Source organism: Doryrhamphus excisus, linkage group LG13 (genome assembly GCF_037039965.1).
Source record: "Doryrhamphus excisus strain RoL-2023G ecotype Guam linkage group LG13, RoL_Dexc_Guam_v1.1, whole genome shotgun sequence".
Classification (NCBI taxonomy): domain Eukaryota; kingdom Metazoa; phylum Chordata; class Actinopteri; order Syngnathiformes; family Syngnathidae; genus Doryrhamphus; species Doryrhamphus excisus.
The window spans coordinates 20,147,380-20,175,366 of NC_136369.1; the positions used below are offsets into that span (position 1 = coordinate 20,147,380).

A 27,987-nucleotide genomic window follows, 5' to 3' on the forward strand; every position below is an offset into this window, starting at 1 on the left:
GCATGTGGATAGAGAATTTATTTGACTACCAAGTGCAGAATGATAGAGGAATCCAGCGTCCTCCTCTGTGTCCTGCGTCAGGCAAGGAGACAGTGAGGAACATTAGATCATTAGACCGTTAGATGAGGTTTAAGACACTGCAAAGTTCATTCCCAGAAAAAAAAAAGGTCCTGGTCATTTCAAGCTGATGACGCCGATGACTCTCTTCAAGTATGATGCAGCTCCGAAAGACCGTCCCGACTCTACATTCAATCCACGAGTCCTTAAAGCGGCGTACATCCATCAGGAGAAGGTGCTTCCCGCACGCGACTGGGGGAGCTAAACCTGTCAGACTCAAAAAGTCAGTTAAGTGGAAAGGTCAGGAGGTGAGAGCGTGTCTTTAGTGGTAAAGAAGATGGACGACGGCGAGGCGTTCACTTGGAGAGCTTGGCAAGGCTGGCTTGGCGAAAGGCCGCTCGGTCCCTCATCTCCAGCACGCAGTCCCTGACCATGTCGGCAAACATGGAGGGCCACAGCGTGTGGAGGGCCTCGCCCTTCAGGTTGGTGTCCGAGGCCCTGCGCACCAGGTCCTGGAGGTACTGGTCCACCATGGTGGCCCGCTCTGATGGCTCCACTGCACCCTCCTGTGAAGGAAGGACCACAAGGTGATGACAAGATGTTACCACAAAGCTGGTAAAGGTCCTATAATATGTAGTATATTATATCATATTCATATAGTATATAGTATTCATTCATTCATTCATTTTCTATATCGCGGGGGTGCCGGAGCCTATCCCAGCTGTCTTCGGGGAGAGGCGGGGTACACCCCGGACTGGTGGCCAGCCAATCACATATTTCTATATTATATAAATATTATATAGAATTTATATTATATATTATATTAAAATTATTATATAATATTATATGTAATATGGGATTGAACTCGGGTCTCCTAGCTGTGAGGTCTGTGCGCTAACCACCCGACCGCCGTGCACCCTATACATATATATATTATATATAATATTATATATATTATTATATACATAAAAATATATATTATATAAATATTGTATAACATTTATATAATAATATACAATATATATAATATTATATATAATATATATATAGGCTGCACAGCAGGTGAGTGGTTAGCACGCAGACCTCACAGCTAGGAGACCCGAGTTCGATCCCATATTACATATAATATTATATTATAATATATTATATAAATATTATCATATAAATATTATCATACCTCGGCCATCTCTGTGTGGAGTTTGCGGGTTTTCCCCGGTTACTCCGGTTTCCTCCCACATTCCAAAAACATGCTAGGTTAATTAGCCACTTCAAATTGTCCATAGGTATGAATGTGAGTGTGAATGGTTGTTTGTCTATATGTGCCCTGTGATTGGCTGGCCACCAGTCCAGGGTGTACCCCGCCTCTCGCCTGAAGACAGCTGGGATAGGCAATGAATGAATGAATGAATGAACTCCACCACTTTCTCTATTCTGTGAGTGCTGGCAAGCATTCATTCACAAATGGAGTTCGATGCCGATATAAAGGCCCCTCTTAGAACTGTTAGAGTAATAGGGGGCCCTTCCAGAGGACCCCTGCTCACGTCAATGCAGACCTCAGGGCTGTCCATGCTGCTGTCCCGGCTCGGGTAGTTGAACAGCGCTCGGCTCAGACCTTCGCCCAGGAGCTTCCCGTTGTCTCGCAGCTCCTCGGGGCTGAGTCCCGCCCGCCGGCCACGCCCCTCCAACAGGAACTGCAGCTGGCGCTTCCTTCAGGGTGAGAAAGAGGGGGGGGGGGGGGGGGGGTGAGTGACGTGATGGTAAAATGACAATCTGTGGCTTGTTAATACAGTATCAGCGGCAGCCAGCACATTCCTTACAATTCATTGGAAGTGGAGGGAACGAGCATGCTGGGAAAACTATGCAGCCTGAAATCATCTGGTGCAGTTGACAAATAACTACAGTGTGAATACTCATTATGTACAGTATAACGCATTTTGATAATGATTTGGAGCATGTGAAATATTGAAGCAAAGTAAGTAAAGTACCAATGCAAGGCAGAAAAAGCATCCTAATTGTGAATATGAATATTCCACACTGGCCCTAACTGTGACGGTTTTATTGATGTCTTAACCCTCCTCTTGTGTTCGGGTCGGCACCGACCCGTTTTACATTTTAATGCATAAAAAAATCATACAACATTTGTTTGTTGCATCAAGGCTTTTTGACTTTGTCAGGAAACTCTATTTCAACAAAATAAAACCAAATAAATAATTTTTACTACATTTTAAAATCTTCTGGTTGAAATGATGACCACTGTATTGTTAGGGTCGCTTTCGACACGGTTATAATAATATGACTATAAAGCAATATTTTGAGCCAAAACGGAAGTCATAAGTGTCCAATTAGCCAACACAATGACAACCAGCTCCTCTTCTCATCATGGAAGCTTCAGGGGATTCTCATCTGATTTCACTTTTACAATTTGGATCATGGAAAGAACGGCAAGAAGTACAGTGAACCAAGATCTGGACCTGTTCTGCTTTTTCATTTCACTTTATACTAAAGTTGTGTTGCTGAAAACAATCACTTTTTCTACCTTTTCTTGACATGAATATATATGGGTCAAAATTCACCCCAACACCATAGATGTTTCTTTAGTGATTCATACTAAAATGAGAAAATAAATCAAACTAATTGATTTAAGAGATATGTTCTATAGCACTCAGTAATAACCAGCTAACAAAATAACCTTCAATTTATGAATCTGATTCTTTTGAGGTTCATTTTTACTATTTTTGAATAGAAATGGAGGGGTATAGTGACAAAAAAAGGCCTCCATGCCCACACCAAAAGTACTAAAAGCAACATTTTCATGGATAAGGAAGCCTAAGAAGGTAACCAAATTTGATGGTAACTTATTGTTTTTAGTGTATTTTATAGCTGATTTAATACACGGGTCAAAGAGACGATACCAGAAAGCTAACACAAGAGGAAGGTTAAATGCCTGGTGTACTATTAGTGTAGCAGCTTCAAGGCCTGGTGGTGCCGTCAAATAGATGAAAAGTGGCGGTGCAGCACCGTGGAGCATTTAGATATGCGTCACATTTCAATGTAGGCATCATGAAGGCGAAGGTGTCTCGTTTTGAACATTCACGCAAGTGTAAAAAGAAGTGAAGCGCTCTAAAAGTCTGGAGCCTTACTGCTATGACCTTTACGACCTTTTGGAATTAAAAAACACTTCCATGGCTAAAGGGGTTAAACGTTACGATTGCTCATCATCCATGGAGGCAGGTTACTATTTACAGTTCAGCCAAAGTGCTAAGTGCTAAGTGCTAAGTGCTAAGTGCTAAGTGCTAAGTGCATGCCAGAGGACACAATCAGAGCTGCAGGAAGAGAAAAAGGTGGAATGTGTGTACGTCCCGGTGCCAAGTTCCCACCCAGAGACACGTCGGCTAACGGCGCCGGTTTCTTGGTGCCAGGCTCACACAAATATGCACTCATAGAAACACACACACACACACACACACACACACACAGAGACGCTGCATTCAAGCACACACATGCCTTCCACTTCCACAAGCTACGACTCGGCGGTGTAAAGACGAGGGGACGCCACGTCCCTCGCGTGCTTTAATCCGCCTCGCACGCCAGTCGTTAAGCCGTGGTTCATGCCGAGTGCCGTTGTGACGCGAGTCTGAGCCCCTCACCTGGACTCCTCCAGCAGCAGGAGGAGGCGACAACGCGGCGTCTCGGTGGCCGCTATGTGACCCAGCGTGCCGAAGACGCGCTCGGCGGCGATGATGTCGTTCATGGTGACCTGGCGTGGAGCGAGAGGACACACACACATGTACTGATACAACACACCAACATACACAGTGACATCGAGAGGGCAGTTATATGTCAAAGTACATACTGTACATACTGTATGTACATACAGTATGTAGGGCACAGGGCACATATAGACAAACAACCATTCACACTCACATTCATACCTATGGACAATTTGGAGTGGCTAATTAACCTAGCATGTTTTTGGAATGTGGGAGGAAACCGGAGTACCCGGAGAAAACCCACGCATGCACGGGGAGAACATGCAAACTCCACACAGAGATGGCCGAGGGTGGGATTGAACTCGGGTCTCCTAACTGTGAGGTCTGCGCGCTAATCACTCGACTACCGTGCAGCTTAGCCAAATTAGATATAATCATATAAAAACGAAATGCCTCCCTGGTGAGGTGTTCTGGGCATGCCCGGCCGAGAGAAGGCTCCAGGGCATAGTGGTAGTGTGGTTATATCTGCCTCACAGCCAGGAGGTTCTGGGTTCAAATCCGGCTGCATTAGTGGTCTTTCTCTTGAGGAGAAATAGTTTGCCACCAAGTGTTTCATGCATTTAAAAAATCTTGGAGGAGTTATGCTATCGGGTAGGAATTAAAAAAATATATTACTAAATTATTATTATTAATTAAATAATTAATTAATTAAATTATTATTTTTATTAATATTGTTATTGATATTTTTAAGTGTTCATAATTTTTAAGTATCAATAATTATTATTACAAAAACTATATTAGGAACTATATTAGGAAAGCAGGAAGTGAACAAATGTAACAGTTAGTGATTGTAAAAGTACCAGATGGAGGGGTAGGATTTAATAAGCTTTGCTTCTTCCTACTCCTTTTGGACATGTGGAACTGGGAACTGATTATGGGATGCACTCAATTGGAATCTGATGCAAATGAAATTAAACCATTACCATTACCATTACCATTACCATTACCATTACCATTACCAATAATGCTCAGCTCTACACCACTGTCATGTAGCTTATGTATGACTTTATCAAAGCTGAGCATTATCATCTTATTATTCGATAACACAGGTCTGATGGCTGACCTCCTGCCCGTTGATCTTCTGCATGTTGAAGTGGTGGAGGCGGTAGATGACAAAGGAGCGCCACAGAGCCAGGCCGACCACCGGGTTGCCCTCGGGGTGGATGGTGAGCTGGTCCAGACGCCTCACCTGAGCCAGGGCAGCCAGCTGCGGCAGGCGGCTGATGTTGCTTTCCAAGAAGATGAGATGCTGCGGAGAGGAGAAGCAGCACACGTGGTTCCACGGTTGATGGCGAAAGAATGTCGCTCTTGCTTTGCGTTCTTACCGACAGATTGGGGAACTTGACCCTGACTCTCGGCAGCGTCGGTACGATGGCGTCAAAGTGAATGTAGCGGAAGGTGATGACGGTGACGGCGCCGGCCGTCTGAGCGCCCCAGCCCCTCTCCAGCGCCTCCAGGGCGCCGGGTCCGAACAGCCGCAGCGTGTCCCCGTCCAGCTCGGCCAGGTGACTGTCAGACAGCGACAGACTCTGAACGCTGCCTGCCTCGGCGAGCCTGAAACATAGCAGCAAACAAAGCCGCATATAAGAGCTAAAAGAAACTGGTTGGAAGAATATTTGATATGTTTCCCGTTAAAATGCTCTAATCAGACAGCCATTATCCACACTTAAGCAGAGTACCAAGTACAGGTTTAAAAGCTAATCCTCTGATTACAGGATTTAAAGCCGAGATTGTTGTTAAGACGTATTTTTGAGTGGTGTATAGCAACACAGAGAGAGAGAGCGATAGAAAGACAGAGTAAGTCAAATGCAAACGTGGAGTTTCTTTGGGATCATCTTTTGTTCATCTTTTGTTCAGCAGTATGATTTTACTATCACACAAACATATCATTTAAGGAGATGGCAACAGATGAATGTGTCCGGACTAAAGTCAAGCATGGTGCTGGTAGCGCCATGGTCTGGGCTTGCATGAGTGCCGCCAGCACTGGGGGAGCTGCGGTTCATTGAAGGGAAATATGATTTCCAATGTGTAATGTGGCATTCTGTGCAGGACACAAATTTGAATAGCAAGCTGTATACCAGGGGTGTCCAAAGTGTGGCCCAGGGTCATCTATTGGTCCACAAAACATTCTAAAAATATCATTATAAATAATAAAAATAAAAATAAAACTGTATCATGAAAGAATTAGCACCAATTTTACAAAAATTAACTAAAAATATTCAGAAAAAATATTTAATGTAATGGAAAAAAATAATTTTAGCAGAATAAAGTGATAATATTATAAGAAAAAAATACATCATTTTAATGTCATAAAGTTGAAATATTAAAGAAATGAAATGTATTTTTTTAAAGTTGTAAGAGAAACAAACCAAATAACAAAAAAAGTTTGTCAAAGTTTTTGTCAAATTAGGTTGCAAAATAAGTTGGAACGTTACCACAAAAAAGTCAAAAATATTAGGAATAAAGTCACAACAATGAGGAAAAATTAAAACAAATTAAAAAAAACAAATGTCATTTTATGAAAATAATGTCAAAATATTAAGAGAAAAAAAGCTGTATTCTAATGAGAAATTCAAATTTTACAAGAATAAAAAAAAATTTTCATTTTAGTAGCACAGAATTGAAACATGAACGGAAAAATGATAATTTAAAAAATCACAACATTACAAACAAAACAAAAATAAAGATGATAATATTATGGGTCAAGGTCATTGGGTTAAGTCAAAATATTATGGGAATAAAGTTGAAATATTATGGGGATAAAGTCATAATATTGCAAAAAGAAAATTTACGAAGATTATATAAGAATATTAGTTCATACTAATAATGTTTCTTCAACTACAGTATACCACGAAGCTCATATATATATATATATATAAATATATATAACTTCTCAGACCTATGAAAATGGCTAAAATGCTGCTATGTTAATATTAAAATGCTAGCAATGTTAACATACTAATGTTAGCATGCTAACACCTAGCATAATATTGTCTACCTATGGAAATGGCTAAAATGCTACTATGCTAATATTAGCACGCTAGCAATGCTAACATGCTGACATTAGCATGCTAACACCCAGCAGCATATCTACATGTGTTGCTTTAAAATCCCAAAGTGTCCCCTGCATCCTTTCCATTTTCACTTCGTGGCCCCCCTCTGGAAAAGGTTTGGACAGCCCTGCTGTATGTACACAGACTACTCTAACGTATACATCCAAGTTTGCTTTTATAGTACTGTCCCTGGCTGAAATGTCAGGGTCGGACTGACTTTTAGTGCTAATGCAGGACAAGATATGACAAAGTGGGGATTTCAGGTGCACGAGTGCGGTCTTGCTCGTGTGCGCTTCTGTACGCATATTTGACATAATGACGCGTAACAACAACAACAAGCTCGCAAAACAGCCCACCCAAATCACACTTGGCAGCAAGTCATAAACAGACAGTGAAGACGGAGGGGTGAGTCACTCCCCACTAACGTGTATACGCATGGTTGTTTCTACCTTAAACATGGCGGCGGGAAGGCTGCCAGGCAACCAGGCAACCGTGCTCAGCGAGGAGGATGTCACTCTGACCGATGTTTTACACTCTTACGCTGTGGATGTAATTCAATTACAGTCCATCATATTTAATCCCGGAGGAGATCATCTGGCAACTTAAAACCTCTCTGAGACGTGGTGTAGAGTTTGCCTAAATACTGCGCATCAGTGGTATTAGCACAGCATGGTGCAGTTATTCTATTGGAAACATTCCGAGTGGGACAGCTCGTCAACTACTACAAATATTCATTTGATCAAATATTACATTGAAATATACGACTAAATATTTTTTTGGGGTAATTTTTTATATATAGTTATCCTGTTCCTCCTCTTCTTAATATTGTGGCCTGAAATACATTCATTCACTTTCTGGGTGCTGGAGCCTATCCCAGCTGTCTTTGGGCGAGAGGCGGGGTACAGCCTGGACTGGTGGCCAGCCAATCACAGGGCACATATAGACAAACAACCATTCACACTCACATTAGCACATAATTGTGTGTCTAAAAAGCTGAGTTTTTAAAGGCTATTTTAATTACCGTATTTTCCGGACTATAAGTCGCACTTTTTGTCATAGGTTGGCTGTTCCTGCAACTTATACTCCAAAGCGACTTATAAATGGAAAAAAGTGTTTATGTTACATAAACACTGGACACCTTTTCTGTGTTATGTTCATGTTGTTTATTATGTTTATTATGTTTATTTGTTGTGTAGCTGAATAAGCATTGTGTTAGCATATCTTACACCTATTCAGTCTGTTCTGTTTTGGTCAAGTAGTTTGGAAAATAAATTCCCCGCAAAAAATGCGACTTATACTCCAGTGCGACTTATGTATGTTTTTTTCTACCTAATTATGCATTTTTGGCCTGGTGCGACTTATACTCCAGTGCGACTTATGTATGTTTTTTTCTACCTAATTATGCATTTTTAGCCTTGTGTGACTTATACTCCAGTGCGACTTATGTATGTTTTTTTTCTACCTAATTATGCATTTTGGGCCTGGTGCGACTTATACTCCAGAGCGACTTATAGTCCAGAAAATACGGTAAATACCACTCAACATCCTGGTCATTCTTATGCACATAGAAAAGAGCGTCAGGCTGTGTGGGGACGCTACACTGTGCTTCCATCTGTCGGCTTGACATGATGCGTACGAATGGTGGTGACAGTTTGACACGGGAACAGATGAATTCATTTTCTAATATTACCTATGGGAAAATTCAAACATTCTGTCTGTGCAACAGACATGGACATCAGGTACCAGTTTGCATTTAACCAGAGGCGACACACACACACACACACACACATTTGTGCGCTCGACTGCCTCCAACAGATCAGATCCAGATGTGCCCCAGCCTGGCGGGCGGAGCTGCCTGGGATCTGTTGATATTGCGCAGTAAGCGGATAACGCGTGAAGCTTGTGCCGTCTCTTCTACTTTCCTGGCACGCTCGGGGGAGACGATACGCAAAGATGTCGTGCAAAGACCTCGACAAACAGGAGACGGGTTCCCGCGTTATTTGGACACCTGAGTGCTCTCTGAGGGAGTGGGGGAGGTATTGTTTGTTTGTATTTGAGCGTGTGGGAATGACTCGCCTAATGAATGACGCACTCAGCCCGAGGGGGGAAAGCTATAAGAGTAAACGGTTTGTCATTTTTAGAACATAATAGGAGCAAAAAAAAAAAAAAGGTGACACCAGCTCATAGGGGTGAGTCACCATAGGCCGGTTGGGTCACATGACTGAAGGGAGAAGAGATTATTATTAGCCTGTGAGGGATCGAGCGTCAGGGCTATTTTTCCTATCCTGGTATGATATGATACTTTAGACGCCCCCCCCCCTTCATAACTCATCCTAATCTGCTTTCCCTCCAGGAGAATGGGTCACAGCAATGAATATGTCATATATGTCAATGCAATGAATGAAAAGTGTCAACATTTATGATTTTAGACCGGCTCTAACGATGTATTTTAGCAGTAATACAGTCCGTGCTCTACGTGCCTGTTGATGATGTGTTCAAATGCTCTCACTCCTCATGACATCGCACGATACTGCCTCTGACCCGGCGCTAGCTCAATTAGCCCAGCCCCCGTATGCATGCCCACCGCTTTGTAAAACAGCAGGCTTTGCTACGCATCTTACATGTAGGCTAACATAGCAAGATGTTGCTAAGATGCCCCCCTACATGCATGAAATTGTTGCCTTACTTTGGATCTCGAGGGCTGTTTGGACGGCTGTTGGTACGGAATCTGCTCTCTGGTCCACCACACATCACTCGTTCTGGTCCAGCGCCTGGACTTACCCGCCTGATGGAGGACATTCAACAGTTTCAGAATCAGAATCAGAATCGCCTTTATTGTCATTGTATTGCATAGAAAGTAAAAATAAGAATAAGGAAAGGATAAAAAGAAAACAAGGAATAACAATATTAATATAAAAGTGTAAATATATGTACATCAAAAACAATAACCTATGCAGTAACAAAATGTAGAATTGCAGTAACCAAAATGTGGCATTTCAGTAAACAAAATGTAGTATTGCACATATTGTACCTGAGTTTCACTTGAATGAATGAATCCTATTGCACATAAAAAATAGAAAAAACATGCGCCGAGCTGGAGCGCTGAGATCCGCTGCACCCGTGCACGCCGCCATCTTGAATCAATGCAAACAGTTTACTGACTTACCTCCACTTATTATGTTCATATTTTGAATGATGGGGGGGGAAAATGTCACTATTAAATAAAACTAAATAAAGCAAAGATTTTGGATCCCGGTGGTTGACTTCTTTTTACACTTGTGTGAAGAATGAAGAATGTTAAAAAGCGACAGACATCAAGTGCATCTGTGACGTGAAGTTAAGTTTCTACTATTTTTAAGTAGACAACTCCATTTTAAGGTGCAAAAACTATTTCTAATTAATTTTTAAAAATCGTTTTTTTAGTTTGTTTATTTTTATCATGGCGCCTAAAAGTTTCCCACGGCCTGGTACAGATCCATGGGCAGTGCCGAACCAGGTGGTTGGGGACCCCTGACCTAGGGAACACATTTATAGTGACATGACCACAAGTCTTATTTATGTCTTGAATGGCTTATTTATTATTATGTCTATTTAGGCTTTTTACATGTTTTTAGGCTCTTTTTTATAGCTTTTATGTATGGTCGTCAATCATGCACTGACTGGTTTGCACTTTAATTTGGTTGTATCATAACAATGACAATAAAGATATTCTAATTCTAATTCTAGAGGGCTCTAATAATGTTAAGCGGGACCAATTATGCTCATTTCCGGTCCTTTGTATTGAGTTGTGGAGTCCTACAGAGCCGCTACACACAATAACCCGCACAGAAAGCTTTCTAGGCTCACTTCTAAATGAGCAAACGTTATTATCTGAAACTTTGGCATCGTTTAACACGAGAATACTAAGAAGATTTATAGGTCATAAAAGCATAATAAGGTCCCTTTAAAAAGGTCAGAGGGTCGGGTTTTCTATGCTCTAATTACAAAAATATTCCATTTATAACTAAGAAATCGCACTTTGCAAGATCGGGTGTGGGACCAATTAACTGTGATAAACAAGTAGTACTGTACTTTCTATAGAAAAAAAAAAGTAAAATGAGGCCCAATAAACAAACCAGGAGTGAAAGTCCCCATACACGGTACAACCAGGCCCACCTTGGCTCATCGGGCGAAGGCTCCTGAGCCAGCCCATTGGTCTGCGTAGGGCAGTGGGCCGGGCTGTTCTCCGGGCTGACCTCTTCTTTGGCGCCGTTCGTCGACGGCGGCTCCAGGCAGGCTGTGACACCCTCCCACTGCTGAGCCGCATTACGAATGGCGAGACGCCGCTTCTCCTGGAAGTGAGCAAGACACACACGCAACGGTGAAGGTTTCAAGTGGCAGTCGCCTGAAGCCACACTACAAAAGACATGTAACCGTCTAACTGTCCCGGTCAAAGGCAACCTAATAGCTTGTGCTTTGCAGGGATGCTGAATGGTAAAAACGAGGTGGACTTTGTGGCCTTAGAACCAAATCCGCTAAGTTAGGCATCATAAATTGCTCCAATGTATTCTTCTGTGACAGCAGTGGCCTTCTACTGTGTCATGTATTCCCGCCTGCTTCTGGAATGTACCGCTCCCCGATGACAAGGTGAGTCAGTGTCGGAAATAAAAGGAGTTCTTACCCCCATTGTGGACTATCCACAGCAACTTTTAAGGAATTAGCTCACAGTTGGAAAATTAGTCCAGCGCACCGACGAGCATCTCTCACACGGAATGAGGCGATGCATCTGGGAGCGTTTCTAATAGATAATGTGAGGACAGGTTCAACTGTGTTGCTGTTGTACTGATACGCTTAAAAGGTGGAATATCTTGGTCATTTTTACAATATACTGTACATTACATCACCGAATATTACTACATATCATTCACAGCTTCTTTGGAAGCGTCTTCTGAATGACTCATATTTGGATTTTATTGTCTTTATACGGGGCTGCACGGCGGGTGAGTGGTTAGCGCGCAGCCCTCACAGCTAGGAGACCCGAGTTCAATCCCACCCTCTGCGTGGGTTTTCTCCGGGTACTCCGGTTTCCTCCCATATTCAAAAAAAAACATGCTAGGTTAATTAGCCACTCCAAATTGTCCATAGGTATGAATGTGAGTGTGAATGGTTGTTTGTCTATATGTGCCCTGTGATTGGCTGGCCACCAGTCCAGGGTGTACCCCGCCTCTCGCCCCAAGACAGCTGGGATAGGCTCCAGCACCCCAGTGAGAATAAGCGGTAGAAAATGAAAGAATGTCTTTATATGCATAATTCAGGCAAAAAATACATAACATGTGCTGAAATATGTATCATTTTTATGAATATTATATAATAATTATCTATTAATATATTTGTGAAATTCCCTGGTGAGGTGTTGCGGGCATGCCCAGGCGAGAAAAGGCAGACCTAGGACACACTGGAGGGATTATGTCTCACAGCTGGCCTGGGAACGCCTTGGTGTCCTCCCGGTGGAGCTGAAGGAGGTGGCCGGGGACCGGGAAGTCTGGGCTTCCCTACATTGACATTGATATGACAAAATTTACGGGGGGGGCAGACTATATATTTTACACGTAACAGTCCACCTGGTATTATTGTATCTGTAAAATTGTCATGCAATCTGCTATTATCATTTATTATTTTATATTTATATTTAAATATTTTAAAAATAATAAAATATAATAATTACAATAAAATTAAAATAATAATTATTATATTATTATGTAAAATATGCAAATATAACAATAATATTATATATAATTAATATAATAATTAGCATTAATATAATAATTATAATAATCACAATAGTTCTAATAATTATTATAATAATCTAATAATCTAATAATAATAATAATTATTATTATTATTATTATGTGCTTGTGTCCCTTTTTTCAGGAGCACTTTGTAAACAACAGACCATGTCAAAAAACGAAATTGATAAAACCATCAAAAGGTTGGCTCAGGCCATGATGCCAGGTTGTATGTTGAGTTTAAATGAAATACTTTGGAAAGATTGGGCGGGCCGTATTCAAACACTTGGCGGGCCGGATGTGGCCCCCGGGCCGTAGTTTGCCCACCCCTGATCTAGCCGCTAAATTCCAAGAGCAAAGTGGTGAGGGATGACTGTTGGACACCTGTACGTCAGTTAAGAAGTAAAGACTTCTGATGGTATTATTAATAATTCTGACAGTATTATTTTCTGTGGAGAAAAAACACATAACCTAGGATGTGATGCTGGTAGGTTTGAACCGAGCCAATAAAAAACATAAACAAAACAAGCGGTACCCGATGAATGGTCTGCTTTTGAGTCTCCTTCTTCTTCTCCTCCTCTTTCCGTGCCTGAACACCAGCCATGCGCCGATCCTCCTCCTTAAAACCAACAAACAAACAAACCCGGCAAGGTCAGAGTCTGGCTTGCTAGCGACGTCTTAATTATTAAAAAAAAATAATGCTGCTGCCGCTCGTTCAGAGCTGATCCACTTGCTGTGGGAGAGGAGAGATGCTCTCCCACAGCAGGCGGCAGCATGACAGGATTATCTGTCTCGGATCAAGCCAGCCGGCCAGCTGTTTGGGATAGCCAATACTCCCAGAATGCAACGCTGCCAGCCCCAAATGTGTGTGTGTGTGTGTGCTGGCGTAGAGCAATGACAAGCTGTGACAGTCGGCGACAGCCCGAGTCGACACTTGGGGCCCAATTTGACGACATGGACGCCTGCCAGTGAAAAGCTATTAAGATACGGTGCCGTTATCTGGCCTCAAAATAGACAAATAGAAAGAAAATGGTGGGCTGTTTGGTGACATGGATCAATATGTTATTGATTCCAGGGGATGCAATTTTTTCACTAACAATATTGTCTTTGTTTTGGAAGGATTCAAGAGCCGCCGTTCAATCATCCCAGTCACACAGGATATTGCTGAGTATCTCACATTTCGGGGAGCATCTTAATGACTGTATATCTTGATGATATTATAAAATATTATTAAAAAAAATAAAATAAAAAATATAAAAATAAAAAAGTCAACGTGGACATACTGTACTTTACGAGTGGCCAGTGTGCAGCTTGTATATACAGCCGAAAATGAATCAACACAAACTATAATCAAAACAAAACAAACAAAATCACTCGGAAAGCTGCCCACCATTCAGCTGAAACGTTTACATTTAGCTATAAAACGTCAACGTGTCAGGCACGGATGCTATCTCCTGCTAATCCAATCACACTGCAGATGACAGCTAACTGGACCACAGGTTCCTGCAGACCACTTGAAATGGGTTTAAATGGTCTTAATGGACCGTGTGGGCCATGGAAACTGTTCAATAACCTGCGGGTGCATGGACCTTTAAAAAAAACAAAAAAAAAAACGTAAACGTAAAAGTAGATGTAATGCATCAGCCGCGTCTTTTGAGGGGAAGGCGGGTGGGACTTCCGGATTCCTCGAAAGGCAAGCTCAGACCTGGACGCTGAAAAAGGTGATAACTTGAGAATGTTCTCTGATTTATGTTGACATGAATCTCGCACGGGTCCATTGATAGGAGATGAAAGCTGGACGCGAGTTTGAAATATCCGGGAAATTAGCAACCCTAATCCGGAACTACACAAAGTCTTTGATGGGACAAATGTATTCCATCTGTGATGGCTTCAAACACATAAACGGAGCGTCTGACGTGTGGGACATTTTAGACGACGCATGCAGAGAATCCCAGCATCTCCGGCCCTCCAAACAGGCAGCAGGTGTCCGTATGAATGCCTGCCAGGGGTGCAATCAAAGGCCTCTTTTGACAAAGTGAGTGATGCTTACGGTGATGCGCTTCATGTCCAGCTGTCTGAGGTGAAGCACACAGCGCAGGACGGCCTGCTTGTACCATGTCTCCAGGGCTACAGGGTTCCCATCCAGGGTGAGCTCAGAAAGGGAGCGTGACTCTCCGGTGCAGCCGAGCTGATGGAGACTAGACACAACAACATTGGGAAATCACATCAAGAGTTGAAAGAGAGGGGATTGGTTGGTGGAGGGGGGGCTTTTGTTGCGATAAAGGAGCCAAGAGCCACCTCGGCAGACAACAATGCTGAATGGAACCCTAGCATGATTAGCATCATTAGCCTGCAACTATCAACCTATCTTTGTGAACTCGGTCTGATCCCCGAGGACGTTTATTGCATGCAACCATGGTCTGATAAGAGTCTAATCATCTTAATCATCAAAGTAGAACACCCAAGTAAACATTTCTTTTTCATGGTGCTCTTATTTATAGTAATATGCAGTAATCACTGCAGCCTACTTCATCTGGCTGTTTTTTTTAAATGAAAGAGATTAATTAATTTAATATTTTGTAATTAAAGCAAAAAAAACATGTTTAGGACTTTCTAAATCTGTTTTTTACCATTATTAGAGCCCTCTAGGCATGAAATAACACCCCTATGGTCACTATTACACTCCAATTATTCTTGAATTACACCACATTGCGCAACACTAATGCAGAGACGACAGGATCACTCATAGCATACAGGTATAGCAAGCTACCTAGCTAACTATTTCACCTCCATTGTATTTGTTTTAAATGTCAGAAAGTGTTTGAAATGGAGTGGGAAAAAAGAAGGACAAAGTAAGAAGCCAAAAATGTACCATTTCCACACTGAATGGGAGAGATTTTTTTTTCTACTCCCATCATGTTGGAAGTGCCATGGCTGACGACATGCAGCGTTAAAAGGGGGACCTGTTATGCTCATTTTTTTGGCCCTTGGTATTGAGTGGACTCCTATAGAGCAGCTACACACAATGACAGCACACAAAGCTTTATAGATCTTCCAGAATCTGCACCTATTCAGCTGTAGTTATTTGGATTGAGTGGTTCCCGCAAAACATTAAAACAGTTGTAATGTTTTCCACCCACGGCCCGCCTCCAGACACGCCCCCTCCACTGTGGAAAAGCATAATAGGTCCCCCTTAAAGGTCATGTAATATTGCTGATTCCCAGTGACCAGAATAACTTGAACTTGTCTTTCAATATTTTGGACTAGTAATAGTCCATAGTGGGCTGCACGGCGGTCGAGTGGTTAGAGAGCAGGCCTCACAGCTACGAGACCCAAGTTAAATTCCACACTCGGCCATCTCTGTGTGGAGTTTGCATGCGTGGGTTTCCTCCCACATTCCAAAAACATGCTAGGTTAATTGGCCACTCCAAATTGTCCATAGGTATGAATGTGAGTGTGAATGGTTGTTTGTCTATATGTGCCCTGTGATTGGCTGGCTGGGATAGGCTCCAGCACCCGCCACCCCCCCCTCGTGAGGATAAACGGTAGAAAATGAATGAAAAATGAATAATAAGCCACAGTCAACCAAAAAACAGCAATAACTTGTAAATTTTTTAAAAAACCGTGATAAAGTGAGGTAGCGGTGTTTGAACCTCGATGTAGCGGGGGACGACCGTATATTTTTTTTAGTGTATAAAGTGCACAACAGCACTTCTTGTGGACGCACCCTTTTGCAGACAAAGACCGCTCATTAGATTTAAAGCTGCAGACACATGCTCTGTCTGCAGTGATTAAAAAAAAACACAATAAAACTACCCAATTTCCAACATCGAGGCTTGATTTTGGACAACACATTTCTAGTACACGGTTATGGGCATCTGACACTTGACGTAGTTTAAAACCACTAAGATGCGCAGCCTTTAAGGAACAGTGACTAGAGTTGCAGTTAATGATGCATAAATACAGTATGTCACCCTTTATGTGTAATAATGAGTGGGGTGTTCCATGTGTGATTGAAAAGCCCCCCGCAGTGATTGATGGCACTTCAATTTGCATGATTGTCACACTCCCTTGGGAGGGGGGGGGGGTTAGCCTGTGGATGCAATCAGAAAAATCAGCAAGAGTGGGGCGTTTTTTTTTGCAAGTCAAACTCCATCCTCTGAATTGACTCTTTGTGTCTGCACTGCAACTTCAATGTGGGGTCGCCATGTGTGTGTGTGTTGGGGGGGGGGGTCATCTTGTCTTTCTACCCGGCAACAGAGTACGATACGTTTCAACACCTGCGTGCTGCATAGAATAGAACTTTGCAGCATGATAACTGTTCAGAAGGAGGCCGCCCTCCCGCCTTCCTTCCTTCCTTCCCGCCTTCCTTCCTTCCACCCCTCAGGCTAGCAAGGCTAGCAAGGCTAGCTCGGCTGCTCTAACAAGTTAGCGTCAGGGCGTCTTGATTGTTTATGCTTGGCTCACACATCAAGACTGACGCTGCTGGGGAGGGCGTGTTGGAAGACGACTGCACAAAAGCCACGTTAATCCGAGCTCTCAGATAGAACGTGAACTCACTCAACCTATACATTTCTCTGCAACTTCTTCAGGCTTGTCATACCTCCGGGTTATTTTCCATCTGAGTCCCTGCAGGATGCCAGGACCAGGAGGAAAGAGAAGGGATGTGGCACAGTCCCTACAAAGGGGGGGGGGGGTTAGGTGGTAGAAAGCTCTTACCTGGTGATGTTATTGCAGCTGAGAAAGAGGCGCTGCAAGCGAGGCAGTCGGTCTACCTCGGTCTGGGAGGGAAGAGGGGGAGACGGATGAGAGATGAGAAATGGACGGATGCGGGGAAGAGCATCGTCACTTTGTTTTCCCGCCCCCCCGCCCCCCGTCAGAGCCCTCGCTGCCTCTCCATCGCCTCAGTCACCTTGCAGCTTCCTCCGTCCGCCCTGCGCATGCACAAAAAGCCCAGCATGCTGCCTCGTCTGCACAGGGAGGGGAGGGGGCGGAAGAGAGGCAGTGTGTGTGAGAGATGTGGAGGGGCGGGGGTGGGGAGGGGGGGGGGTGATGCAGAGAACCTCACACTGCAGCAGGCAACCTCCAAACACGCGCTGCAATGGCTGAACAATGGCTGACGGCGGTGGAAGGGTGGTGTCTTTGTCGAGGCGGCTCAGCGTCAGAATTGATCAATGGTGTATTTGTATTTTTTACGGGGGGGGGGGGGCAGCTCATTAGACATGGTGTGGAGGTGTCGGGATGGTGAGTGTAGCACATGCTGCAGGGAGGAGATGATGCTGAATGAGCAGCATCAGCACCACGCCCCTCGCTGGACCACACATTGACATGACAGGAGTGTCCAACGCCCCACTCGGGGGCCATTTGTGGCCCATATCTCATATTTGACTGCTTTTTAATGTTTTGAAAATGATATATTTTTGCATATTACGCACAATGATTAGGGTCACACTGAAAACAAAACAGTTAAAAAAATACAATTTTTACATTATTAGAGCCCTGTAGACATGAAATAACACCCCTACAGTCACCTTTACAGTCATGTTATTCAATATTGTAGGTACATATCTTGGTATCTTTTAGCTTGATTTTACAGATAGTGGCAAATTGATTAATCATGATTAATTTTCATGTTTCTTTCAAAAATTAAATAATTAATGATCGCTGTTTTGTGGTAGACTATGGTCTATAATTAGTCAAAACATATCGAAATACAAATGATGTGTCGTATTTAGCTCACCAGGTGGCAGTAATGACAGAAAACATTGGGACATTACTTTACGTTATATTACCTTAACACTGCATTAAATCAGCCATGACATGTCCGACATCTCCTATTCTGTGTGGAAGTGGTAAGAACTTAATTTGAGGATCATTGGTTAGCTTGCCCCACCCTCGGCCATCTCTGTGTGGAGTTTGCATGTTCTCCCCGTGCATGTGTGGGTTTTCTCCAGGTACTCCGGTTTCCTCCACCATTCCAAAAACATGCTAGGTTAATTAGCCACTCCAAATTGTCCATAGGTATGAATGTGAGTGTGAATGGTTGTTTGTGTATATGTGCCCTGTGATTGGCTGGCCACCATTCCAGGGTGTACCCCGCCTCTCGCCCCAAGACAGCTGGGATAGGCTCCAGCACCCCCGCGACCCTTGTGAGGATAAGCGGCAGAAAATGACTGAATGAATGAATGGTTAGCTTGCTAGCAAGCGACCATCTCAGGCCCCTGTAGTATAAGAGTTGCAATGTGGTGTTAAAATGACTAATAGCAGTGTAAAGGTGACTATAGGGTTGCTATTTCGTTAAAAAAACTCTATTTAGAAAGTCATAAACAATTTTTCTATGCTTTAACTTCAATAAGATTCCATTTATTAACATTGAATCTGGCAATCAATTTATCTTGGCAGGATCTGGAACCAATTAACCGCTATAAACATATAAATACCGCAACTAGAACGTATGACAGAGAGACTATGTGGAAAAAAGTATTGAGCCACTTGGCTGTTGGCTGCAACAGGAAGTAAAAATGGAGGAAAATATGTTTCTATAAAGATGTCGTAGTGTGTCTGTGGGCTATTTTTGCAAGGATTTATGAAGCCAGAGGTCATTGATGTCCCCTCTGAGAGACGCCTAAAAGTGTTTGACGGATTTGAGGTCAAGTGTTTCCACACCAAACTCATCCAAGCATGCCCGTGAGGGACCTAAAGTGCCTTTCCCTGACATACAAGTGTCCAAAGGGGGATGTGGGTCTGCAGTATGGAATGTATCTTTCGATGAAAGCGTCTTCAGTCCCCCATGAAGTAGCCGTCTCATAAAACTCAACAAAGAAAGCTGGGTTTTTATCTGTGCATGTTTTTTTTTGTTTTTCAGCGCTCTCTGTATTCCTCTCGTGTATTGGTTCCGATCAATCAGCTTATTTGAGAGCGAGAGAGAGCAATGCCGTCGTTAGGCGTTGGATCAGCTAAGCGGTGACATCATTCTGTCTGAAACAACGCGGCTATATTTAGCCTCAGACGGCGTGCAGTGGCCCAACCTCCTCACTGGCGTGCAAACAGGAGAGCGGCAGAGACGTGCCTGAGGGGGTTGGGCCTCAGGGGCCGGCATCGCATCGCCAAAATCACACTCGTATCCATCTCATTCATACAGTAGCGTACATACTGTAGGCCGACTCAGGACCACACGCAACCTCGTCAAGATGAGTGATCAACAAAGCTAGCATGCACCGTTGAACATTTTTCAAGAGTAATGAAGCCTGGCCTGGTAGCCTGGCATGAAGACAAACTCCAACGGAAAAAGTAATCCTTAAAGCCACCCTGCCCACGTCTGGGTGAGGATTCTTCTGTTTTTGTGTTGCACTGTCACGACTGGCGCTCATCCCAAACACGCACACACATACCGTCATGGGGGTCATGGGGGTCATGGGGGTGCTAGAACACAACGACACACCTGGCGACAAGGACAAACAGCAACCGTTGACAGCGGGGGTGTCCAAACTTTTTCCAGCAAGGGGCCACAAAGTGAAAAATGAAAAGATGCGAGGGCCATTTTCTTTAGTATCAACGTTGGTTTTTGCTCTTTTCCTACTGGTTTTGCTTTTACTTTTTTTTTGTACAATTTTATATATATTTTAACTTTTGTATTAAATAATAACATAATATAAAAATATTATTTTATTATTACTAATTAATTAAATAATTACTAATAATATTTTGACTTCAATTCCGCAGTATTATAACTTTTTACTCAACCAATTTTTCCAAAAATTACAACTTTATCGTGTTTTGGTTCTCATAATATTCCAACTCTTTAAAAAAAAATTTTTACTTTAATATTTCAACTTGATGTGACTAAAATTACATTATTTTTGCGCATAATCTTACAAATTAATTATCATAGAATTATGACTTTTTTCTACTTTTAATGCATTTTTTTTCCCTTGATATTTTTGCTTTATTTCCATTTTGTTTTTTGTTTAATTTTCAGCTATTTCAACCTTGTGATTTTTTCCGCAACCTAATTTTTCCAAAAATGCCAACTTTATTTGTGGTACAATTAAAAATAATTCTTGAATACTAATGCTTCTAAACTTTATGCTAATTGACATTTTTCCTCATAGTATTATTGAAATAAAATAAAAAAAATTTATTCCAACTTTTTCTTGTTTTATTACGTTTTTCTCCTATTACTGTTGTTGTAAAATTGCTGCTAATTTTTTCTAGTTTGAAGTTGTTTCTATTTTTGCCGCAGTGATAAGTGATAAGTTCAATATAAACAACAAGAGTTTCACACCAGCAGCTTTTAAAGCGCATGCAGGTACTGCCATTTTGCTGAGTGGGTTTAAAAAAAAACTACACCAGGAAGTTGCCTACAGCCAGAGATGCCAATGTTTTGTGACTCAGCACTGGTTAGAATCCCGGCAGTTAGCATATTTGCTATTTTTTTTGTGGAAATAATGGAAATATTTCAAAGAATTAATTGACAAGTAAAACTGTCAGCATTATAACATCCATTATCCTGTTTTTCCTTTCTTAAGTGTAAACGTGAGCCAACTGTTATATAATAATAATAATAATTAAAAAATGGCATGTGAATTGGAGTTCATCCAATACGAGCTCACTCGGACAGCAGGTTTTCGTACAATTTCGGAGGCACCCGTCAGTGCCACAGAAATGCATGGTTCCGACTGTATTTGTAGGCCGCACGGTATTTTTTACACAAGAGGGGAGAACCTGAACACCTGGAAGATTGTTGTTTACTAGTGCAGCGGCAGCTTGGCAGCTTGGCAGCGTGTAGCGTGTGGCGTGTAGCGCTAATGACAGAGACCAGGACAATCTGCCAGAGATGACACGGTTTTTCCACCCCTGTTCATCAAGCCAAACATCACATCCGATAATTACCACAGGAAGTGGTTCTTGAGGAGAACGGGTGAGTGATGGGCGAAGGTTCCATACTTGTAAGAAAATGGCTCCGGGGATTTGCATATGAACGAAGGCGCCTGTTCAGACGTGTACTGGTCCTGTTTAGCGGATTAAAAAGTGTTTCTATGTTTGGAATATCCGATTTCCAGCGCTGAGCCGGGAAGGCTGCGTCTCACCGAGGAGCAGCAACGGGACAGATTTGATTTCACGTACTAAGCGATATTTCAGAGGAACGGACCTGGCCCGAAAGAACGTCATGAGGATGAATGAAGCCGAGGTCTCGAACAGTTTTTTGGAATCCTCACCACGTCCGAGATGCGGTTGTGTCGTAGGTTGAGTTCCATTAAACAGTCCATGCCTTGGAGGTTCTCCACTTTGGCGATGTTGTTTCCCGCCAAGTTCAACACCTGCAGCTCCTTCAGGTGGTTCAGGTTCTCCATCCTGCAGATCTGCAGTGGGACAGAGATGAAGGTTGCGCTGCCGTCATTCATCATCGCGTGAAAGAGGCCACATTTTCAAAGCGCTACGACTGCCTTGAAGGTAGAACGCCACTTTAGAAAGGAAGAGCCTTCACGGTTTCTTGTGTAATACAAAGAAACCGTGATGCCAACGCTTTCCATTGGACGTGATGCATTTACAATCCCAACGCGGTCCATTGCGCAGTGCCTGAGTGGGGCTGTTATGTTGAAAGATCATTACCCTCCATTAGCCCCACTGTACAATACCGTGCTAGCAGCCTTGGACCACCGTTGGATTTGTTGTTCCAACAAGGCTCCGATGACAATACACGGTGTCACTCAGTGCGGCGCAGACCGCCATCGGGGCCAAAGTTCACAGAAGTGAAAACGCACAAAGTGCCACTCCAAGTGTGAAAAAAAAGGCATTGCAGCTTGGCTAGCTCGTTGAAACGTGTCAGGTCGCATTTAAAGCTCGGGTCGCTGAGGCGGAGCCTACATCTGCGCCATCTTGGGACTGTCGGGACCTCCAGTTGAGGTTCCTGTAGTCACCAGGTTCATGCACACAAGCAAATAACCTCTGGGGCCTCATTAGTGGTCACAATCCATGAGCCTTATCTACCTCTATATGCACTTTAAAAGATTGTATTGCTGTGTACAATGACCTCACCGTTGTATTTTGCAGCTAACTGCTATTACATTGCTTGTTTAGTATACTTGCTAATAAATCAAAAAGTCAAAAAGAGATTTTCCTTCCCGCTTTCTCATGCACTCCAAATCATTCCTAAAGCTGAAACATTCGCGTACAGCAAATACAGTAGCTTCCAACCATATGTGGTAAATGTTTTGAACCATTTTGAGCAAAAGACAGCTGAAATGATTCATTTATTTGGATTCTGGGCTTGTGTAAAGCGGCGCCACAAAACGAGGGGGCTCGGGGTCACATCTCTGAGGAGCGGCGTGGGCGGCATGTTTGGCAAAACGCCGTTAAGCTCAAGCGAGGCAGGCCCCTTTACGGTTCATCTTTTTCATCGTTTGATTTCTCGCTGGTCCTTTTTTTTTGCACACGCGTGTGTGAGCCACGTGCTACTTGTGGAGGCGGCATGCCCCCAAAAAGATTGGGGCTGAAATGAATGGGACGTTATAATCTGCAGGAGAAGCCCTTTCCCACAGCAGAGCTCCAAGCCTGTTGAAGGAATCAGGCTCAGATCACTGAGAAAGTGGACGTGGGCGGCGACCTGAGACACAACATGAACATGATGATGGCGGCTTTTAACTGACCTTACTGGGAACCACAGCAAGTCATCCACTTTTAAAACTAAGGTGAGTAAAAACCACAAATTGTATTTGGCATGTGTGCCGAAATACAGACCTGATCAATCAGTAGATGATCCATTTTGCACATTTGGACCATATTGAGGTTTTATGTAGAGCTACAATATGCAAAAGCAAGAAGGGGGGGGGGGGCAGAAAAAAACATTTGGAACTTGTAATTAAAGAAATAAAAATAATAAACCGAAATTTTCACATACATAAAAAAACATACATAAGTTGCACTGGAGTATAAGTCGCACAAGGCCAAAAATGCATAATTAGGTAGAAAAAAACATACATAAGTCGCACTGGAGCATAAGTCGCACAAGGCCAAAAATGCATAATTAGGTAGTAGAAAAAAACATACATAAATCGCACTGGATTATAAGTCACACCAGGCCAAAAATGCATAATTAGGTGGAAAAAAACATACATAAGTCGCACTTGAGTATAAGTCGCACAAGGCCAAAAATGCATAATTAGGTAGAAAAAAAACATACATAAGTCGCACTTGAGTAAAAGTCGCACAAGGCCAAAAATGCATAATTAGGTAGAAAAAGCATACATAAGTCGCACTTGAGTATAAGTTGCACAAGGCCAAAAATGCATAATTAGGTAGAAAAAAACATACATAAGTTGCACTGGAGTATAAATCGCACAAGGCCAAACATGCATAATTAGGTAGAAAAAACATACATAAGTCGCACTGGATTATACTGTAAATCACACAAGGCCAAAAATGCATAATTAGGTAGAAAAAAACATACATAAGTCGCACTGGAGTATAAGTCGCACAAGGCCAAAAATGCATAATTAGGTAGAAAAAAACATACATAAATCGCACTGGATTATAAGTCACACCAGGCCAAAAATGCATAATTAGGTGGAAAAAAACATACATAAGTCGCACTGGAGTATAAGTCGCACAAGGCCAAAAATGCATAATTAGGTAGAAAAAAACATACATAAATCGCACTGGATTATAAGTCACACCAGGCCAAAAATGCATAATTAGGTGGAAAAAAACATACATAAGTCGCACTTGAGTATAAGTCGCACAAGGCCAAAAATGCATAATTAGGTAGAAAAAAACATACATAAGTTGCACTGGAGTATAAATCGCACAAGGCCAAACATGCATAATTAGGTAGAAAAAACATACATAAGTCGCACTGGATTATAAGTCACACAAGGCCAAAAATGCATAATTAGGTAGAAAAAACAGGCATCCCTCATGACTGAGGGTCCTGGTCTGTGTGGTACCAGCTGGGTTCTTCAACAGGACAATGCTGCAGTTCGCAATGCTGGCTTGACCAAGGACTTCTTCAGGGAGAATAATGGGATAATAATAATAATGGGACCACCCCTGATTTAAATCCCATAGAGAACATTTATAATGGATGGCAAAGGAAGTTTATAAAAGACTTTAACGTCCGCTGCTCGATGCTGCATCGCAAGCACAGACTCTCTATTTGCACACGTTGAGTTAAACGAATCCCAATGCCAAGATCCGAGACTTCAGAGCTGAGAACATGACTCTTCATGCCTCGGAAAAAATTCTGCTGTCAGCTCACGTTGACCCTGGAATTTAGAGTGCTGCGTCTTATGGCGGGAGGGGCGGGGAGGGTCATGATTCAAGTCAGCGTGGAGAAAATAAGGGAGTCACTCCGCTCATGCCGCTCGCCCGCATGAGCAGACATGAGCGACCAAAACTACACGCAAAAGAGGAAAAATCGCAAATTCTACCTGATTGTGGTGCAAATCCAGGATGTTGAGTCTGTGTAGGTTGTCCAGGGAGGATATTTGATGGATCCTGCAAAAGAAGACGCCAATGGACACACACTATTGAAAATGAATAATTGCATTTGGCTGTTTCATGTAGAAAATAATGAAAATAAAAAATACACGTCTCACAATCAACAATCGCATGACAGTGTCTTATTGCACGTGTTTAATTATTATTATTATTCATTCATTCATTCATTTTCTGCCGCTTATCCTCACAAGGGTCGTGGGGGTGCTGGAGCCTATCCCAGCTGTCTTTGGGCCAGAGTCGGGGTACACCCTGAAGGTCTGCGCGCTAACCACTCGATCGCCATGCAGCCCTATTATTATTATTATTTTTAATTTTAAATTATTATAAAATTATCATTATTATTCATTCATTCATTTTCTTAACATAATTTTTTAATTTTAATACTTTTTTTTAATGTATTTAAAAAAAAATTTTTTTTAATTTTTACATTTAAAAAAAATACTTTTTTATTTTAAATTATCATAAAATTATTATATTATTCATGATTCATTAATTTTCTTAAAATTAAAAATTCAACATTTTTATTTTTTTAATTTTAATAATATTTTTAATATTTATAATTAATTTTTACTATATACCAACAAACCTGTTATTCCCCAGATTGAGGATCCTGAGGCAGCCGAGCTCCTCAATGCCGCTCATGTCAGAGATGTGGTTGTCGTACAAGTTGAGGACCACAAGCTGCTGCAGCAGCGACAGACGGCTTATGTTTGCGATCAGGTTGTGCTGCAGGTTCAGAACCTGCAGGTCTTCCATGATGCCGAGTTGAGGGCACTCTTGCAGACACCGCCTGGATTGATGATGGAAGGCTTGATTAAAATTGCACTCCAAAGTATTTACCTTACAGTAGCTGTTCAACAGCGCTCTGCTGCCCCCCAGTGGTAACACGTGGTATTACCTGTCCAGGTCAATGCGTTGAAGACTGGCTAGGGCGCCATCCCAGTGGAAGTGAATGAGGGGGAAGCCAGAGGTGGCGTTGAAATGATGCGCTCCGGAGACTCCTGGCATGGACAGGAACTCAGATTCAAGTACTCAGGTACATTGGCGCCGTCGTTTGCTCAAATGGTATCTACCTGCCGTCTTGTGGGGGACTGAGGCGTGATGGTAGTACCTGGCCCCCGCGCTGTGAGCGGGCCTGCTGTGTTTGTGTCGGACGTCACCCCCTGCGAATCAAAATCTCACTCTAGTTCCTCATTTAGCGGCACCTGGTGTTTATTTACTCAACGGCAGAGAGCGACAGGCTCTCTGTTTATCTATGCGTTGGTTAACAGGTATTAATTATCGTGTTTTGAGTCGGCAGTGTGTTTCTGAACTCCTGTTTACCATACTAAGATAGTTAGAAGCCATTTTCATTGTCGGCCATAACACAAAGCTAATTTTCGGATTTATTTGAGCATCTTTAATGCACAAACGGTATCAACGTGGCCCCCGTCCGTGCCAGATCCTCTCATTTTTCTGCATGCAGTCTTGCTCAGGGGACCCACAACACTTCCTGTACCTGGGTGAGGAGGACTTATGGCTGTGACGGTCAGACAGGGGTCCTTTAGAAAATCCGGAGAGGACGCCTGCAACATAATAGAATATTTTTATCAGCCAACCTAAAATGAACAACAACATGACATCTGTATGTCAGTGCCTGCTTTCTAGGTCACTCACCGGCCGATGGCCTCCATTTGGGTGCGATTTGACCGTCTTCAGGCGCAACTTGCAGCTGTTGACCTTTGGGAGTAGAGTTGTGAGTTTTTGTTCACAATGATCCTGTTTATCTTACTGTGATCATCTTATAAACTGGTCAAACAATGCAATATGATATGCAATAAAGATTAGCAAAATTAGCAAAAAAATAACTTAAATTATATTAGGAAAGCAGGAGGTGAACAAATGTAAGAGTTAGTGATTGTAAAAGTACCAGATGGAGGGGTAGGATTTAATAAGCTTTGCTTCTTCCTACTCCTTTTGGACATGTGGAACTGGGAACTGATTATGGGATGCACTCAATTGGAATCTGATGCATGTTCAAATGAAATTAAACCATTACCATTATCATAAAAAAAAAAGATTAGCATGATAAATCATGTCAATAAATCATTTAGGTCATAATTTATAGTTATATAAATGAAAACATTAATTAATGAATCCCTTAATTAATATAATCATAGTTATTTTCCTACAATGGCTGTTTGTGTTATGACATTATATTCATTATCAATATGACTTGTACATTTCATATTCCTCATTATTTAGTAAATACAGACAAGAAAAATGGTATCACTTCGATGCCAAGTAAATAAATATCACATATTTGTGAGTATAAAGCCAACATCGATCCGATAGCGATGCTAGCATGTAGTCGATGAGGCTGGCTATTGCTAGCCAACAATGGCGACATCCTGACGTCGAAATAATAATTTGACGTAAACGTATCGGCGCATGCGTGCTAGCTAGTCTGAAACTTTGGATTCACGATAACTTTTATATTCTTAAAAAAAGCTTCTCTTAAGCGAAGCAAAACGTCCAAATGACGAGTTTAATGACCGAAAGTGGAACTAACCGTGGGCGTGAGAAACAGAAAGTTCGCATTGTTTGTTCTGTTTTGTTTCCGGGTTCGCTGCGACTCCATTGACGCTGGCACCGGCATTCGGCTCCTCTGGCCGGCAGCAACTACAGCAAACTCCACAACCTCCGACTCATCGTAAAATAAATCATTATTAGTTATCTGCGTGTCTTTCGGCGCTTTAAAACTTCCACGGAAAAAAAGCGAGGGGCGGATACGGGATACGTTGCCCGAACAACCGCGGCGTTGCTTGGTAACGCTTACTTCCGGCCTTCCCAAAAAGACCCTCC

At 42.5% G+C, this 27,987-nt stretch overlaps 1 protein-coding gene across 2 annotated transcripts; it reads right to left on the bottom strand.

The window, feature by feature from the left end:
• On the bottom strand, nucleotides 1-27,962 carry lrrc49 (leucine rich repeat containing 49). Of its 2 annotated transcripts, none has more exons than XM_058088656.2 (18): nucleotides 27,695-27,962; nucleotides 26,800-26,862; nucleotides 26,642-26,708; nucleotides 26,217-26,306; nucleotides 26,042-26,144; nucleotides 25,730-25,933; nucleotides 25,074-25,140; nucleotides 21,864-22,007; nucleotides 17,365-17,426; nucleotides 14,696-14,843; nucleotides 13,181-13,264; nucleotides 11,036-11,211; nucleotides 9,567-9,665; nucleotides 5,153-5,381; nucleotides 4,891-5,076; nucleotides 3,705-3,814; nucleotides 1,611-1,764; nucleotides 1-623 (listed from the first exon to the last, which is right to left on the bottom strand). In XM_058088656.2, exons 1-18 carry the CDS (start codon nucleotides 27,779-27,781, stop codon nucleotides 414-416), a joined length of 2,283 nt encoding a protein of 760 aa, XP_057944639.2. In that variant the 5' UTR covers nucleotides 27,782-27,962; the 3' UTR covers nucleotides 1-413. The 2 variants fall into 2 exon arrangements, with proteins under 2 accessions (XP_057944639.2, XP_057944638.2); XM_058088655.2 differs by having other exon boundaries at nucleotides 1,599-1,764.
• Nucleotides 27,963-27,987: the final 25 nt, after the last annotated feature.